We start from the raw sequence: 17,808 nt of genomic DNA on the forward strand, positions 1-17,808 counted from the left end.
GCAGCACTCAGCAGCGCACTATTCACAACGATTCCTCCTGCACTCTTTGTAGACTGTTATAGTCAGTAAGTTAGCAGTAGTGTTACACTTACACTTACCACAATGTGCACTACACCCCACTTGCTGCATGTTATGGCTACTAACTGTCGTGTCATATTATACACGTGTTAATGTTATAGGGCGATGAGGAGTATTCTGTGATACAAACTTGGGCGGGGCCGTTTTAATCCCGATATTATAGGACTGAGCAAATAGTTCGTGGATTTTTAATTTCTGAGTGCACGAAAGCGTGTGATATATTTTTACACCTTCTGTAAAATTGTAAAACTGCAACTTTGACCAAATAAAACAAGATAATTTTGGAATAAATCATAACTAATCCATCTTACCTACATACAAATATTATTACATAGATACAAAATTAAAACTAACGTACGCCATCCTGCATAGTATGTACACACTGTATAATAAAATAAAATAGGGTACCAAGACAATAGAGTCAGGTATAGTAGGCAGGGACAAACGCCAGAACCAAGACATTAGAGTCAGGTATAGTAGGCAGGGACAAACGCTAGAACCAAGACAATAGAGTCAGGTATAGTAGGCAGGGACAAACGCCAGAACCAAGACATTAGAGTCAGGTATAGTAGGCAGGGACAAACGCTAGAACCAAGACAATAGAGCCATAGTCAGGTATAGTAGGCAGGGACAGAGCCAGTAAAAGGCTTTCAGATAGGAACAATTTGTCATTACGAGGTTTTTAGATTGGAAAAAATTTAATACCAACATGTTGGGTTCTTACGAAAGAATCATGAGATTATGGCTCATATTATTATTATTATCAGGTAATATAAGGGTAATACTCGAAAACACGTATTCTTCTAAGTCAAACAATCACGGAGAAGTTACCGTGTAACCACCAGGATCGTACATTATGAAAGTAGTTAATTTCACTATTTTACAACGCGGAAAAGCTTGTAAAACTGCAGGCTCGTGTTGTTTTCAACACCGCGCACACTCAAACACAGTCACAAATACAATATACGTTTTTCTCAAAACTCCAAAAGATTAAAAAACAAATAAAGGCTTAAAACGTGGGTAATCAGGCGTAGTTGCCGGAACTAGCTTCTTGAGAAAGTAGTCCGGACAACTGAAGAGCTTGATATCGTTCGTTACACCATAACTACACAAATAAATATTCACCGGGACGCACTTTATATATTAATTAAATATCACTAGACACACAAAACGCAGTAGCTCATATATCATCGGCATCCTATTGCAGGAATCACGGTTCCTTGGGAACAAAACCAGCCGTTCAGAACATCATTATCAATCGGAGAGGGCCATCGGGGCCTGGGGTGCACATAGGTGCACGTGGCAAACTTAAAAGAAAATGTATCATAACTAACTTTGAACAGGTACACGTGGTGGATGCCCTGCATATAACTTCTAAAACCCAAAAAAATGTTAAATATGGCATTACCGTAACAGGCAGGAAACAGTTAAAGCGTTCTAGGTTAGCGGTTACCTAGGTAAGCGGTTAGCTGTTAACTCAAAGCCTGTAAAATATTATTTAAAAACATTCTTTAAAAAGAAAATCATTAAAACACACTTAATAATATATAGCAAATAGATGTTTAACCGCTTGTAGTAAGAAGGGTAATTAATTTGTCTCGTCAGGTACTTTTATCCATCATAACCATGGTAACACTGCACACATACACTCTATACACAGAGCTAAACATTATAGTCGATACCGCTCATAGCGGTTTTTAACGGTACAGTGTGATTAGGCTACTCTGGATCAAAGCAACAAGACTCCAAACCTTAGGTAACTGGTATCTTTACATGTAACCTTATTCATATTGTTATAGCCACGATCAGCTAAACTCGCTTCATCTTCATATTCTCTCCCAAAGTAGACTCTTTAAAAATATTCCAAAAATTAATATTACATTTAATATATAGCCAAAATTAAAAATATGTTCATCATAAAGCGTTTATATCATGCTTATTACGTGGTTCGGGGTACATTTAAAAGAGAGGTTAAAAATACTGAGCTTTATAAACTTCTGAAATCATTAGGTTAATAAAAACCTTGAGTGCGGTTATTTATTCGAGATCAATCCTATAACACTCAAAGTAAGAGAGAGAGAGAGAGAGGCCAAGTTTATTATTATATCAATATTATTAACAAGATGCTCCGGATTTGATTAAAAAACTATATACTCTCGATTAACAGTGCCCGAGTACAACATGGACAAATAACCAACAAACCAAAATAATATTAAAATAACAATAAGACTGTTGTATAATAGATTATATCCTTTTAAAAACCGAACACGTGCTAGAATATTTCATTATAAAAACGACCAAAGTACCGGTAACCAGAGCGGCACCATGGTAATGACAATCATGCACACTGCGCGACGCGCGTCACCATGGTAACCGCTGGTAATATATAACATATCATTGTTTTGGTGCCAAGATAAATCAGACAAACAGTTTAAAAACACAGGAGGATTTACTCCTTCGCTAACGTTTGTGAAAACACACAAAATCCCACTTCATGCCAGGTTGCCATGTATCCCACGTGAAGTCACTAGGTTGATAGTAACCAATCATGACAACCAAGCATTAAAATAATAAGGCTATATATAGAAAAATGCAATTTTATTACAGCTAAAACTTTGCTTCAATAAATGAAAAAGTATTTTACTTTCCAAAGGATTTAAAATTTCTGTTAACCTTTTAAAATATAAAAACAGGCATGTAGACCTGATTTCATTAAAATTTTCAACATATACAAAAATGAAAACTGTAATCAATGAGAAGCTGTTGGGGGAGCAAATAACTCTACAGAATAGAACATTAGCACCATAGGAGATGTTTTAAAAATTGGACGTTCCGAGGATCTTTAGATTATGTCAGCGCGAGGCACGGTCATACGAATTGTCGCGCAACGTTGTCATAGCAAAAATAATTGTTACCATGACAATATTAGACGATTGATTGAGTGACACAGCGCCCCACGCGATTAGGTAAGCTTTATACTTCTTCTTCCACTAAGTTAGTCAAGTTAAAATAACCTAATAGTACAGTTCCAGGCAAGTCTGCGCGCAGCAGAACACCAAGCGAGCATGATGACAAACCCACATTATTCAAACGTGCGCACGTTTCATGTGCATTAACTGCACAAAGCACACGTGCACATCACCTGTGCATGGAAACACCGGCATACATACCTGTTACCAGCACATGGTGATTACTGCACGTGCACACAAACGGCGCGAGGCATTGTCAGTCACGATTTACAGGATGCGAGTTTGGCCAGTCTTGCTGTTCCGGGTAAGAGGTTTGTGGGATCGGAGGTGGTCGAGGGAGTGATGCCAAGCCCAGCACTGCTGGCAGAAGTACTTGAAGCAGCAGACGCTGCGACAGAAGAGTGGCCCAGGGTTCCTGTTGCACGTGTTACAGATGCTATCTTCCAGGTATGGCTCTATTTGAACCTGAAAATTGAGGTAGAGTTAGTATGGGATGGCAGGTTAAAACGGTAGAGAATTGAGGAGGGCTGGAAATTTTGTAAATTTGATAAATTATAGCTCATTCTGAATTATAAAAGTTAAAAGGTTATTTATTTAAAAATTTGCACATTTGGCAGTTGCACAAACCTTCTTGGTGAATTTGGGCGTCTTAATCTCCACAAAGTTCACTTGAATGGCTCTAAAGTAGCTGTCATGGGAGCTGAAAGTGACACGTCCAGACCCGATAGGGTATTTGTACTTGTCGGTATCAATCCCTGCGTACACGACATTCCCGAACAGCTCGTTCATGGTGTAGGCCAGACCGTCAGCGTTCAGCATACCGTGAAGCGCTCCAACGAACACTGTTTTGCACATATCCAGCTGTTGAGAGGTGCCCACTACTGAGTTGCTGTCTGACAAGACCCACGGGATAACTTGTACCTGGAGGAAAAGGAGGGGTCAGCAGACGCGTAATGAGGTTGGGTGAGGTTTGATGATGGGCTAATTATGGGTAAATGAGGGTAAATGAGGTCTGTGGACAGCAGAGTAGAAGTGCTAGGATCAGACGAAATACTGGGAATAAAAATACACTTTTATTATCAATATTGACAGGTAATTGCCAATTAAGCAATTATGAGAATACATATTAAGGAAATCAAATTACCAAATTTAATGAATCACTACAAACCTCTTTGCTCCTCATTCGTTTGCTGGAGACTTTGAAGTAGTAATCAATAAAACCACCGCTATACTCCTGGGTGCACTCCATCAGTAGATTCTTGACTGACCGCTCACAATCGAAAATCAGGTAAACGTAACCTGAAATTATGATCGTGCAAATGTTTGGTAAATGATTGTCTTTATTAAGTTAAACGTTTATTAATGATATTGAGAACTCGGATAATAAACAATCAAGGCTAATGTTCTCAAGACGGGTTTAATCTAATAACAGGACAGGGCACACAGAATAAACGGCCTATTTTTCAGCAGCAGGGAAGACGGGGGGGGGGGGGGGGGGGAGAGAGCAGCAGGGAAGACTCTGACAAATCCTGCACTTGCACGGATTTCTGGGCCTATTTTATAAAAATTCAGACCTTGGAGTCAACGCAAAAAAGCATGTCTGCTCTAACTTTTGCTACATTGAACTACACTAATTTATACTGTGTGTAGTCTTGACTTAAAGTCTATTCATAGAATCCATCTAATGAGTAGTATTCTTTGTAATTTAGACTGAACACTGAACACGCTGTAAAGTTGAATCCATACAATGGCTATCACAGTCCGGAATATTCTAGAAAGATCACAATACTAATCAAGATTGTGTGCGGTTTCGTGAACTGATTCTTTATCACAGTTTGTTGACTGTAAAAATAATGATCAGAAATCAATGTTACTCCGGACAAGAAGAAATCGGTTTGAAGTTAGCAGTTATATACAACTATCATGCTATTCTAACTGACCGTCAGACATTAGTGTCTTCTGAGGAACGAACAATCGCTTAGCAACTGAGCTGAACGGACGTTTCGTAAGCATGTGAAACAGCATGTACACTCGCGTGAAACTAAATTAATGTTATCGAGACCACATCAGTTTTGTTACTTTCCATTATATGTTGTCGTCGCGCGCTACATAAAACACAATTTCCGTTACTGGAATATTGTTCCATTTTGAGACAAATCATTGCTACAAATGAGTTTTACAGCCGTGCGTTGAAGCGGAAATTGCATTTGCACTACGGCGAGAGAATGGCCAATAGATTTTCCTGGGTCCGATTTGTCGACGTGTTAAAAGTATTGGCCGGTAACAAAATGAGTGTGTTATTAAGTAAAGAAACCGTAACGTAACATCAAATATTGGGTATCTTATTTCACCAGACTCTTACATGAACAATACAGATTTGTGTTATTACAATTATCTCTTCCCCCTGGCCCCACCAGGGTCAGTCTCGCTTACTACTCATCCTAAGGCTCTATACAATGTGGACCTTCTATGTACAAAGTTAATGAAAAGATGCACTTCCGCTTTGGTCTGAGTTTCTGTACTCAACCCCCATGATAGTACAACCTAACAACCTTATACATCACTTGAGTCCAGGGCTACCTTTATTTCACCAGACGGTTTACTTCCGCCAACAGAATCACAGAATGTACCTCAGAATACGGAGTAAAGCCGTATTACGGACTCTGATTGAACGTGTAGAAACGAGTAGTGATGGTTTAGGTAATAGTTATGAACATTGAACATGTTAGCAAGTTAATTCTAAAAACAGAATGCACCACTTTTACTGCTTTACTGCGAAATCTGTCTGGCTGGGGTATTGCTGTATCTCCATTAATATTATGAACACCAACAAAAGTCGACTTGCCAATGTACAGAATACTTAGCCTACTCCGAGATAGAGTTGATAGATATTATAATAATATATAGATATATACAACACAATGATCAAAGGATCAAGACGCTGCAGTACGAACAGCAATCAATACACTATCCGTACAGTGGGGGATATGATTGAATTACAAAGACTCATGCATATGCGACTCATGCATATAGAGCGCCGATACATACAGGAGTCAGGACCATGTTATTATCGTATAATGAGCCAGCTAATATTGTCACACCGGTTATGCGACAAATATATTCTATTTCCGACAATCCTTGAACATTCGTCAAATGTTTGGGCTGCTGGCTGAAAACTTCGCTCCTCCACGTAGCGGAAGCCACAAAAAGATGGTCAAATTCTTCACATCTGTAGACTTATTGAATGCAGTGTAAAAATGTGATGGCTGTTTAGTGTTTAAGGAATTTATCCCCGTAAACACTAAACACTCTGAAACTCAAAGAGAAGTGAGAACACATTGCTGACCTAATCACGACGTGCTAAAACTCGTGATAGCACAATTTGTAACTTTTCATCTAACATTAAGAGATTAAGACACACACCAGACCACTAGACATTTACAGTTGGCCAGCCACAGTGTTACTCCTCAAATATAACGGCTGTATATTGTATAACAGTTGTGTAACGGTTGTGTAACGGTTGTTGTTGTTTAACGGCTGTGTAACGGCTGTATAACGGTTGTTTAACGGCTGTGTAACGGCTGTATAACGGCTGTGTAACGGCTGTATAACGGCTGTGTAACGGCTGTATAACGGCTGTATAACGGCTGTGTAACGGTTGTATAACGGTTGTTTAACGGTTGTATAACGGTTGTTTAACGGTTGTATAACGGTTGTTTAACGGTTGTATAACGGTTGTTTAACGGTTGTGTAACGGTTGTGTAACGGTTGTTTAACGGTTGTATAACGGTTGTTTAACGGTTGTGTAACGGTTGTGTAACGGCTCTAATCTGAGCTGCTTGAAGTAACTGATGCGAGAGAGTACATTTTGTGAAGCACGTAGGATATACTTCCCAATGCTCGCTGAATATTATATATCGTATATCAACATGCTGCTTTCCATCATTACGTGTACATACATGTTTCGCACAGGATTATATTAATATTTCTATGCGTACGTGCTCGGGAATATAAAATGGTTGGTAAAGTGCGGTAAAGTGCGATATATTATGTTATAGTGAGCACTCAACAGGGTGAACCAGGAGGTAGTAACAAGGTGAAATAGTGCAACACAGAGCGTTTTAAAATGTTTTATAAGTTTGTAATGGTGTTAGCTCTCTCTCTTACCGGGAGACTGCATATTTCAGATCTTTTACAAAGGGCAAAAGCTGATAAAGTGAGAAAAGCTTTGCAATGTTTGACGCAAAACACGTCTTTGGTGAAGAATTTTACATATTTGTGTACTCCCTTTATATTCTCCACTGTCCGCACGTTCCCCATTATTTGACTCAAATCAAAGCTCAAATTATCTCACACAAAACAGTCAATCAGCCGGACCGATGGATAAGTATGTATCACAGACCGCCTGACTGTGTGTATCACAGACCGCCTGATTGTATGTATCACAGACCGCCTGACTGTGTGTATCACAGACCGCCTGACTGTGCGTATCACAGACCGCCTGACTGTGTGTATCAAAGACCGCCTGACTGTGTGTATCACAGACCGCCTGACTGTGCGTATCACAGACCGCCTGCGCCTGACTGTGTGTATCAAAGACCGCCTGACTTTGTGTATCACAGACCGCCTGCGCCTGACTGTGTGTATCACAGACCGCCTGACTGTGTGTATCAAAGACCGCCTGACTGTGTGTATCACAGACCGCCTGACTGTGCGTATCACAGACCGCCTGCGCCTGACTGTGTGTATCAAAGACCGCCTGACTTTGTGTATCACAGACCGCCTGCGCCTGACTGTGTGTATCACAGACCGCCTGACTGTGTGTATCACAGACCGCCTGACTGTGTGTATCACAGACCGCCTGACTGTGTGTATCACAGACCGCCTGACTGTAAGACCACGTCGTCAACTAATACAGTAACTTTATTAGCTCTTACGGTTGGTGCGCACAGTATGTTGTCAATGTCAGGGCATTTATTCTTTGTTACTTTGACCTACACAGATAAGAACCGCTCGTGAACCAGCTTTTGTAGCGTGTGATATTAAGTGTGATATTGTGTGATATTAAGTGTGATATTGTTCTGAACCGGACACGGAAAATTGTTTTCAACAACTTCATAATAACCCTGGACAAATATTAAATATCGTGTTAAAATGTGGGGAGTGAATACTGAGCTGTTAGCAAGTTGTATGCTTAGCTGTAAAAACAGTATAACTTGGATATTTAGGGAGCATTAAAGTTTGCAGTTTCTTCTAACCATGTAACTCGATCACATCTGAGGACTCAACTACTGCAAGGGGGACTCAAAGATTCAGGAGAATCTTTTTGTCTAGAAGAAACAGTCGGGATAACAATGAGATTCTGAATAGTACTTGCCTTAAAAGCGATAAAAAGTAGGCTCTCTCGTTCATAAAGTGCAATTTGACCATTACAAAATGCAGTTGGTATCAACAGCATCACGATCTTATTGTGCAAGATGGAGTATATCAACAATATTGAGTATTTCGACAAGATGGAGTATCTCAACAATATTGAGTATTTCGACAAGATGGAGTATCTCTACAATATTGAGTATTTCGACAAGATGGAATAGAGGGAGGGGAGGGGAGGAGGGGGCAACGAGGATTTCAGGGGACTTATTCCCATTAATTCCCAGTTTCCTCTCCTACCTCCGAATTGCTTGAGTACAGATGGAAGTTCCTACGTAAAACCTAACCCCGCATTAGATCATGAACCGGCCAGCCAGCCAGACTTGCTATTAGAAAATAGTACAAGTAAAATTATGTTAAAGATGAGAGTGTATGTATGTATGGGCGGGGAGATCCTTGAGATTATACCATCTGTAAAGACTGACCGTAGTCATAATGAGCTTTGCTCTCTCTCTCTCTCTCTCTTTCTCTCTCTCTGTCTCTCTCTCTCTCTCTGTCTCTCTCTCTCTCTGTCTCTGTCTCTTTCTTTCTCTCTCTCTCTCTCTCTCTCTCTCTCTCTCTCTCTCTCTCTCTCTCTCTCTCTCTCTCTCTCTCTCTCTCTCTCTCTCTCTCTCTATCTCTCTCTATCTCTCTCTCTCTCTCTCACTCTCTCTCTCTTTCTCTAGATGGCGTTCTCTCTCACTCTCTCTCTCAGACAACCTATCTATTGTTCGAAGAGATTTTGATATGTGCTGAAATTAATCAAATATAAGATTTCATATCTCGTGGAATATACAGCGAGAATGTAGTGAGAGAGAGAGAGAGAGAGAGAGAGAGAGAGAGAGAGAGAGAGAGAGAGAGAGAGAGAGAGAGAGAGAGAGAGAGAGAGAGAGAGAGAGAGAGAGAGAGAGAGAGGAGAGAAGAGAGAGAGAGAGAGAGAGAGAGAGAGAGAGAGAGAGAGAGAGAGAGAGAGAGAGAGAGAGTGAGAGAGAGAGAGAGAGAGAGAGAGAGCGAGAGAGAGAGAGAGAGAGAGAGAGAGAGAGGAGAGAGAGAGAGAGAGAGAGAGAGAGAGAGAGAGAGAGAGAGAGAGAGAGAGAGAGAGAGAGAGAGAGAGAGAGAGAGAGAGAGGGAGAGAAGGAGAGAAGGAGAGAGACAGCGTCTCTAATTTCAGGTTTCTACTTCTTGAAGTTGTACACGGATATTATATTATAATATATCTAAACATTAAATCCCTGCCACGAGGAGAACCACACTTCTCGTGTCGTGTGTATAGCAAGATGGACGTATTGTTTGTGTGAATACGATATTAAAGTACCTACATGGTGCAATAATATATATTGTTCACTAATCAATACTATCGTTTACTCAATGTTAAGTGTAAAATGATGTATTATATTATCCACATATTGTTAGCATTAGAATCCAGTAGACCGCATCGTAAAGAATCCTCATAATATGACGTAAGCAAAGAATATAGAATATTGATAGCAACGCAGTGCTGTAGTACGGCGATATTTTAATTACTAGGTTCTTAAGTTCTGACAAATAAATGGACGCTTTCAGTTAAATTCATGGCATCATAACGGTATTGAGGCATGTTTGTCGGCGTTATTTAGCGTAAGATCCATTGGAGACTACACTCTCAGAGACTGCTCTGGAGACTATACTCTAGTCACTCCTAATGGACCTAACGTTCATAGTACTATAGTAAACATGCGGCTTCATGTAGCTTTCAGACGACGGGATTCCTGTCGAGAAACAACAATAAAGTATGTAGTGCAGATACAATAAAATCACCTAATATGGCGAGATACAATGGCCATAAAACCTGAATTCTAAGCTACGTTTGTCGCGCGACACATCTTCTTCCAGAAGTTCAGTCAGACTTAAAGTTTTCAGGCGGAGCTAAGTAATTATTGTGCGGATAATTATAATCCCTCCTGTTAGCTGGGAAGACTCAGGCCGAGTTAGTTTGCAGTACACGATTTGTTATAGTGGTGTTGACAGTGTACTAACACTCACTACTCTCTCGCTCTCCCTTTGGAATGTTTAACTGCTCCGTGTACATTCCAGAATACCAGAACTCACGGGACCTCACATTCTGGGAGGCCCGGACACACCACGGACACACCACGAGGGCGGCCAGGGCCGGACGGACAAGAGCTCAATCAGGGGTATCGACCAACATGGTGTCTCGTGATCGTATTTCAGCTTGTAAATCAATCCCTGTAACTGGCAGAGTGGGACATGGTAACGAGTTTTATTACCACGGCTCACTTGTTCAACCTCTGACAGTGGAGCAAGGGGACGGCTCACTTGTTCAACCTCTGACAGTGGAGCAAGGGGACGGCTCAATTGTTCAACCTCTGACAGTGGAGCAAGGAGACGGCTCACTTGTTCAACCTCTGACAGTGGAGCAAGGAGACGGCTCACTTGTTCAACCTCTGACAGTGGAGCAAGGAGACGGCTCACTTGTTCAACCTCTGACAGTGGAGCAAGGAGACGGCCCACTTGTTCAACCTCTGACAGTGGAGCAAGGAGACGGCTCACTTGTTCAACCTCTGACAGTGGAGCAAGGAGACGGCTCACTTGTTCAACCTCTGACAGTGGAGCAAGGAGACGGCTCACTTGTTCAACCTCTGACAGTGGAGCAAGGAGACGGCTCACTTGTTCAACCTCTGACAGTGGAGCAAGGAGACGGCCCACTTGTTCAACCTCTGACAGTGGAACGAGGAGCCACTCATACAGTATGCACTATGCAGGAAGCTGATGTAGTAGGTTATTGCGAGTTCTAATAGTGCTGATGTAGTAGGTAGTAGTGCCCAATGGCGAGTTTGCTAGAGACTTGTAAATCATCTTGCATACCAGGAAGAAGGCGAAATGTGGAGTATGAGTAAATAGGTGGACCTTTTGGAGGATTATACACATATATAATGTGGCCGAGAACAGCATAAATGATTTCTACATAATTGTATGCACTATAATAATGTACATTATGCATGATGTGTTAAAGGATACTGATATTCCTAGGAGAAGGTTTTTAATCAATGCGGCGTGTTGAAGCCTTCACGGGCCTATTTGTTAAAACCGTTGTCCATTATAATACATCATGTCATTGGGTAGTAGTGTTGTGTATCATTGGGTTACACATACCCCCCTATGTGTGCTCTCTAACATGCAGCAATCTTGAAGTAACACCCCCGGTGACAAAGAAGCAGTGTTATAAAGTTATAGATTCGTCCGGGTGTTTCAGTTATAAGTAGGTACCACCCCAAGCTAATTAAACTTTTGAGACTCAGACCACCACCTCGTAACCACAAAGTCTTTCTTAATGAGGCGGGGTACTACTGTTAAGGGGGCCGGGGGGGGGGGGGGGGGGGGGGGGGGGGGGGGGTACTACTGTTAAATACTGGGGTGTTGTGAGCTGGGGCCCCTCCTATTAGCTGCTGCTGTGTACCCTGTCCGTGTTAATGATCACACCGGCAAAATAATTAATCAAACGGTAACTATTTTACTAAATTAGAAGCTGAGCGTGAAGTACCTTTACCTTTTGGCGGGTGTCTGTTGTGACGGTCATCCTTTCCTGGCCACTCAATCTTCAGACTACCGAACTTCTCAAAGCAGGCAATCAGACCCACTGAAATTAAGTTATTAGAGTATTACATTACATTATTATATCTGTAGACCTAGTTTCGAGCTACTTAAATGTAAATCATGTAATTGAATAGTCTCGACGGATAATGGGATATGATAACGATTGTTTTCCATTGAATTTGACGTTCTAAACACGATTCACAGTCACTCAGCCAGAAAATTCACCACATAAACAATTGAAGAAAGGATCGCTTTCGGAAACTTTCATAAACAAAATCAAAAGTTTTAAAAGTAGATAAGACCATACCTTCAGTGATGTCCCAAGGTACACCCCCTAGGAAGACTTTGCAGCTGTAGGTGGGTGTCTTGTACCTTCTGGGAGGTAACTCTCCGCACCACGTCACCACTGCATCTTGCTTGTCTGGAAAATGATATCCGAATTAAACGGCCGTTTACTACTCAACTTGGAGCCGCTATTCAGCGGCGCTTACTGTAAGTAAAGTGCTTGCTTTAAGTGAAATTCCGCACGTTTCGCTGGCTCGGTACCCTGACTGTAAGTGTACTCGACCGGGCACATCATGATCGTTCAAATTAAAATTTAAGATTTTAGAGCTTAAATATCTCGCACAGTTAATATTGCGTCTGAAATTTCGCGACGAATCTCAATTTACATGCGTGAGATAGTGGATATGGGGGAGTAAGTGAGTGAGAGTAAGGAAAGTTGTGAGAGAGTGATTTTATTAGAGGTCTCAGAGTTCCTTGTGATAAGGTAAGGGTTACTATAGCAACGACAGTATTACAACCACTGGTTGAGAGCTCTACCTGCTGAGTAGATATTGAACAGCTGTAATATCGGGCCAATAATACCGTGCTCTAAATGACATTTTATTGACATGTTGCGGGACCTGACCTGTCAGGATGAGCAGTGCCGGTATAATGCACTATCAGAATATATCGTCACAATTACACAGCAGATCTATACGTATAACTCGGTTCACATTAACTTCACAAATCAGATTGTATTCACTGTTTTTACGGGGTTTCACTTTTGGGTTTAGTTCGGCGTGGAAGGGTGTCCAATTTCACAATTATTTGTATCTTCTTTAGCCGCAAGAATAACGATGACCTAATCCTCATTTCATTTCAACAATCCCACCCGCAGTGAGCTGAACATGATCATTGTCAGTGATCAGGTGAACAAAAGTTGACTTACGGTTGAATTATGCCAGTAATATGAGCGGCTGTGTAAGGTTGACACGCAGGCTGCAGCCTAATAACTCGCCTGTCTAACTAATCTCACTACAAACAGGGACATGACCCGGACAATGATATTGATTAAATGACAGGCATGTTGTTTTGTTAATTAAACAAGGTTTAACTGTTAGTGTTAGTGTTAGTGTAGGTGAAACTTGACCTCGCCGTGTCTACCTCTTGTTAACCACCCGACACGCACCAAGACCCCTGGTACGTTGTTATTCAAATCCCGACAAAAATATGGGCATTATCAGCATATAAAACAATGTTATGTTGTTTAAACTTTAAATCAAATTTTCGTGATGTATGGACTGTATATATGTGGAGAAGAAAAAAGGAAGTTGCTAAATATGGACCGTGAGACTACGGGTGTTGGATTGGGCCACATAATTGCGGTAATATTGAAAAGAAGTTTTTCAAGAGTAAAGTTCCACTTTCTCCCCTGGTACCTACATACATTCCAGACAAAATAAGGTATGCACCAGTCGAGACACTGTACCTACACTCATTTGCACACTCGCATCTTAACACTTGATAACATAACGGATTTTATGAACACATATACACACACACACACACATACACACGACACACATCATCATGATCGCTGACACGCAGCCTCCCTCACACTTACACAAGTCACTCAAATTAATGGGTAAGAGAAGACAGACTTACCGTCGATGTGGTTGTACTGGTTCCTATCACCGGTGTCAATAAGCCCGGGAATACCCATGTGATTGGGCTGAATGAACTGGGAGGGCTGCATGAGTCCGTTAAGAGAGTTGTTAGCCATCCATCTAGGAGCATGTTCTAGAAGCATGCTTAGCTTGGGGTCCAGGGCTGGCATCTGTCCAAGCATCATGTTTGACATCATGTTCGGTTTCATGGACATTAGGGAAGCCTGAAATTGTTGACACGTTTTACATTCCAGTTTAGCGTTAGATATTCAGGTTAGATATTTAGGTTAGGTTCAGTTGTGAATGTTACATTCCGTGGTGAACTGGGCATGTTTTTAATTTCAGTGGTAGACTGAACCTCAACGTCTTTTTGACATTTATTGTTTTGGATGGCTTCAGAGTCACACCGAGCCATACAATACAGTTAAAGTTCAGTTAACTCCTTTAAACATCTAATATAAACGGCCTCTAAACACATGGATCATCGGGCTGTAAGGAGGTTTAACCCACATCTGCATAGCTACGGGAGGTCCTACAAAATACATATGGGGTCTGATAATTAGGGGGTCTAATAATTATGGGGTCTGATGATTAGGTAGTTAGGGGGCCTGATAATTAGAGATTCTGTTAATTAGGTGAAGTCGAAGAGTGGCATCACAGAAAGACTAGAGAGATTATCAGATTAAGTGACAGTCCACCGCTGACAAGCTGCTGTCGTCGCAATTACCAACATTGTACCACCCTTACTCAGGATCTCCCTTACTCGGGACCATTCTACGGAACTTTCTTCCTCTTTTTAGTGACAGAACCAATCTTCTCAGCCGGAGGAGCATGTCAGTAACTTATTCCATAAACCACAGGTGATTATACACTGGACGTGTCAAGATGAACAGGAGGGGTATGTAATATGCATAGTGAGTATACTCTACAATTCATTAGCATTTCCCATTGAAAGTGAGCCTAGTTTGACCCTACTTAAGGTGAAATACAGGTACATTCTCTACTAACTCTAATATGTTCTCTCTAAATCCCCCTAACTGTGTCTCCTGAGTTCACAACAGACTGCACTTCAGTATTTCAGTATCCTCAGGGCCACCTTTACTACTCTCCATTAAAGAGCACCGCTCTGTACCGACTGTTTCAAAAGAGCATCAGACTGAACAGTGTCCAGAGCTCACTACATCAGACTGAACAGTGTTCAGAGCTCACTACATCAGACTGAACAGTGTTCAGAGCTCACTACATCAGACTGAACAGTGTTCAGAGCTCACTACATCAGACTGAACAGTGTTCAGAGCTCACTACATCAGACTAAACAGTGTTCAGAGCTCACTGAGAGAGAATCAGACCTGCACACCAAGATCCCATTAACACGGCTAATTGGAGGGAATAAAGTGCTAGAATAGCATATGATCACACCCTCACGGACCCCGTAGGAGCGAGCACCAAAAGAGAAAGAGAAAGAGAGTTCTCATTTCCGGGTATACTGACGGCGCGTGCTTTTGACATTGGGCTCGGAAAGGCTACCTTGTATTAATGATGATGAGTAGTCATGTAGAATGTAAATGGCAATGACAAACAAGTTATTATGTGATGAGCATGTGACTGTAAAGTAAAGAGCAGAGCCTCAAGGCTTCTCTTAGGATGAGGAAGAGGGAGTACATTGTACATCATCTAACCCTTACACGTGTACACATACCTATACTAACACGTGGGCAGTTCGCTGTGTGGTACTTTACTCTAACTTCACAGAATGAATATTGAGTATAATATACTCAATATTCATTGAATAATCATAACATTGTCATTGAATAATAATATTTATATTTTGTACTTTTCCTTATGAAAAGAAAAGTTTTCCCGTGTACATGGGGAAAGTTATAATATAAGGGATAATGCATCTTCCAAATGGTTATTGACAAGTTTTCCTTTGCATTTATTTCTGAACTCTCGGTTGATTGGATACAGTAGGTCACCTGCTGTATCAGCTGCAGGTGTTTACTGTTTACTCCAGAAACCACTCTAATGGGTTTTTGGTACAAAGAGCCAATTGCAAAAATGTAATATCCACTGTGGTGATGCCGTGACTAACAATAATTAAAAAATAAGGTTGCTTTCTATTGAAGCTTTTTGAGAGATTCAAGCTATTGGACTGCCTACTCTATGAAAGACCCTCTAGACTTTTACAGATTTAATGGTGCCAATAACATCATTAAGTCTGTTAACCAACTAAATGACGTATACTATAATAACCCTCCCTTTCCTTTGAGAAACTAATAAATTGCACCAAAAATACGCCAAGAAAATGGGTTTCATGTAGTCGATTGGTTCTCAATTAAGCCAAATAAATGAGGTTGTTTAGATTCACAATATGTAGTACACTATGCATGTCTACATCTTGCAACAATGTATTGTTTTATTTGTTCAAAGGTGGTGTAAAAATGTGGCTCTTTCCGTGAGAAGAGGCAGTGCTCAGTGCTCAGTGCTCAGTGCTCAGTGCTCAGTGCTCAGTGCTCAGTGCTCAGTGCTCAGTGCTCAGTGCTCAGTGCTCAGTGCTCAGTGCTCAGTGCTCAGTGCTCAGTGCTCAGTGCTCAGTGCTCACTGCTCAGTGCTCACTGCTCAGTGCTCACTGCTCAGTGCTCACTGCTCACTGCTCACTGCTCACTGCTCACTGCTCACTGCTCACTGCTCAGTGGTTTGTCTCGAGTAATGGGACATTGTTACAGTAGTTATTGGTTACTGGGAATTTGACGTAATTTATGTTTAATGAATGGTGTGATGGCATCATGAGAAGTTAAACTTCATTTTATTTATTTACATCGCAAATCAATAACCACTTCCTTTAGTCGGAAAGAGTTCAAGAGAAATACATGTATCATTAGAAATACAATTGCGAACAAATATTTGAATACAGAGATTAATATATTCTGTAGAAGTAGATAGTTTTATTTCAAACTTCTGCAGAAGCAGATAGTTGTTACATAGCAAGTTACCTGGAGCCGGTTCATATTGGCCAGAGTGTTGAGACTGGCCATGTTGTTGATCCCGGTGGAAGGAGGGTTGGGTCCGGGGGTCATGTTGTCGTTCTTGATGTTGAGTTTCTCGCTAAGCGCGTTGCTAAGTGACACGTTGACGACGTTGCTAAGCGACACATTGACCCCACTGGGATCAGTGCTCCAAATACTGGTCAGATCAGTCTCCTTAGGAGAAGAGGATGTGGAGGGAGTGTGACGGTTAGAGTCTCCTCCGTTTGAGACCTGGTCAGGTTGGGACTGTTGGGGAACCTGCTGCACAGCCGGCATCTGGGGCATCTGTGGGGCCTGGGTCGACATCCTTGGTGCCCAGTTCTGCTGCTGCTGTTGGGGCGGCTGCTGTTGCTGCTGTTGCTGCTGCTGCTGCTGAGGCTGTTGCTCGCACTGAAAAGTTTGAGGTTTACTCACTGAGCGTGTTACCAGGTCGAGTTATTGAATCATGACTTAATCAAAATTCGGAAGCCGTTATTGTATTTGGTGACAAAGATTCGTTCTGAATGATGTAAAAATATATGTCACATACATGAGGCGCTTTATGTGTTATCACAGATCAAATCACAGTTATTATAAGCTTATTAAGTTATAAGTAAAGTACCTATATTGTTGGGTATCGAATAATGTGTCGGCGCGGAATTTTCTCAAAAATAAGGTCGTTGATCCGGAAAATTGGATAAATTGGTTTCTCTAATTTGTGGACTAACGATTTAAATTTAGAGACAGTTGAGTTACATTATATTTGGACTGAAGCCAGGGAGGCCATGGAAACCTGGTTCTCAAGTTCCATTTCGGGAGTGT

At 41.4% G+C, this 17,808-nt stretch overlaps 1 protein-coding gene across 1 annotated transcript in view; it reads right to left on the bottom strand.

The window, feature by feature from the left end:
* Window positions 1-357: 357 nt before the first annotated feature.
* LOC134811025 (cytoplasmic polyadenylation element-binding protein 4-like) overlaps window positions 358-17,808 on the bottom strand; it is a 39,658-nt gene continuing 22,207 nt past the window's right edge. Inside the window, exons 3-9 of the mRNA XM_063817730.1 lie at window positions 16,975-17,397; window positions 13,980-14,205; window positions 12,358-12,471; window positions 12,004-12,093; window positions 4,216-4,346; window positions 3,675-3,968; window positions 358-3,512 (exon numbers count right to left, since the gene is read on the bottom strand). Coding sequence (XP_063673800.1) covers window positions 3,315-3,512; window positions 3,675-3,968; window positions 4,216-4,346; window positions 12,004-12,093; window positions 12,358-12,471; window positions 13,980-14,205; window positions 16,975-17,397 — 1,476 coding nt within the window. The 3' untranslated portion in view covers window positions 358-3,314. The remainder of the gene's footprint in view (window positions 3,513-3,674; window positions 3,969-4,215; window positions 4,347-12,003; window positions 12,094-12,357; window positions 12,472-13,979; window positions 14,206-16,974; window positions 17,398-17,808) is intronic.

This window comes from Bolinopsis microptera, chromosome 2 (genome assembly GCF_026151205.1).
Source record: "Bolinopsis microptera isolate Bmic1 chromosome 2, MBARI_Bmic_1.0, whole genome shotgun sequence".
NCBI lineage: Eukaryota > Metazoa > Ctenophora > Tentaculata > Lobata > Bolinopsidae > Bolinopsis > Bolinopsis microptera.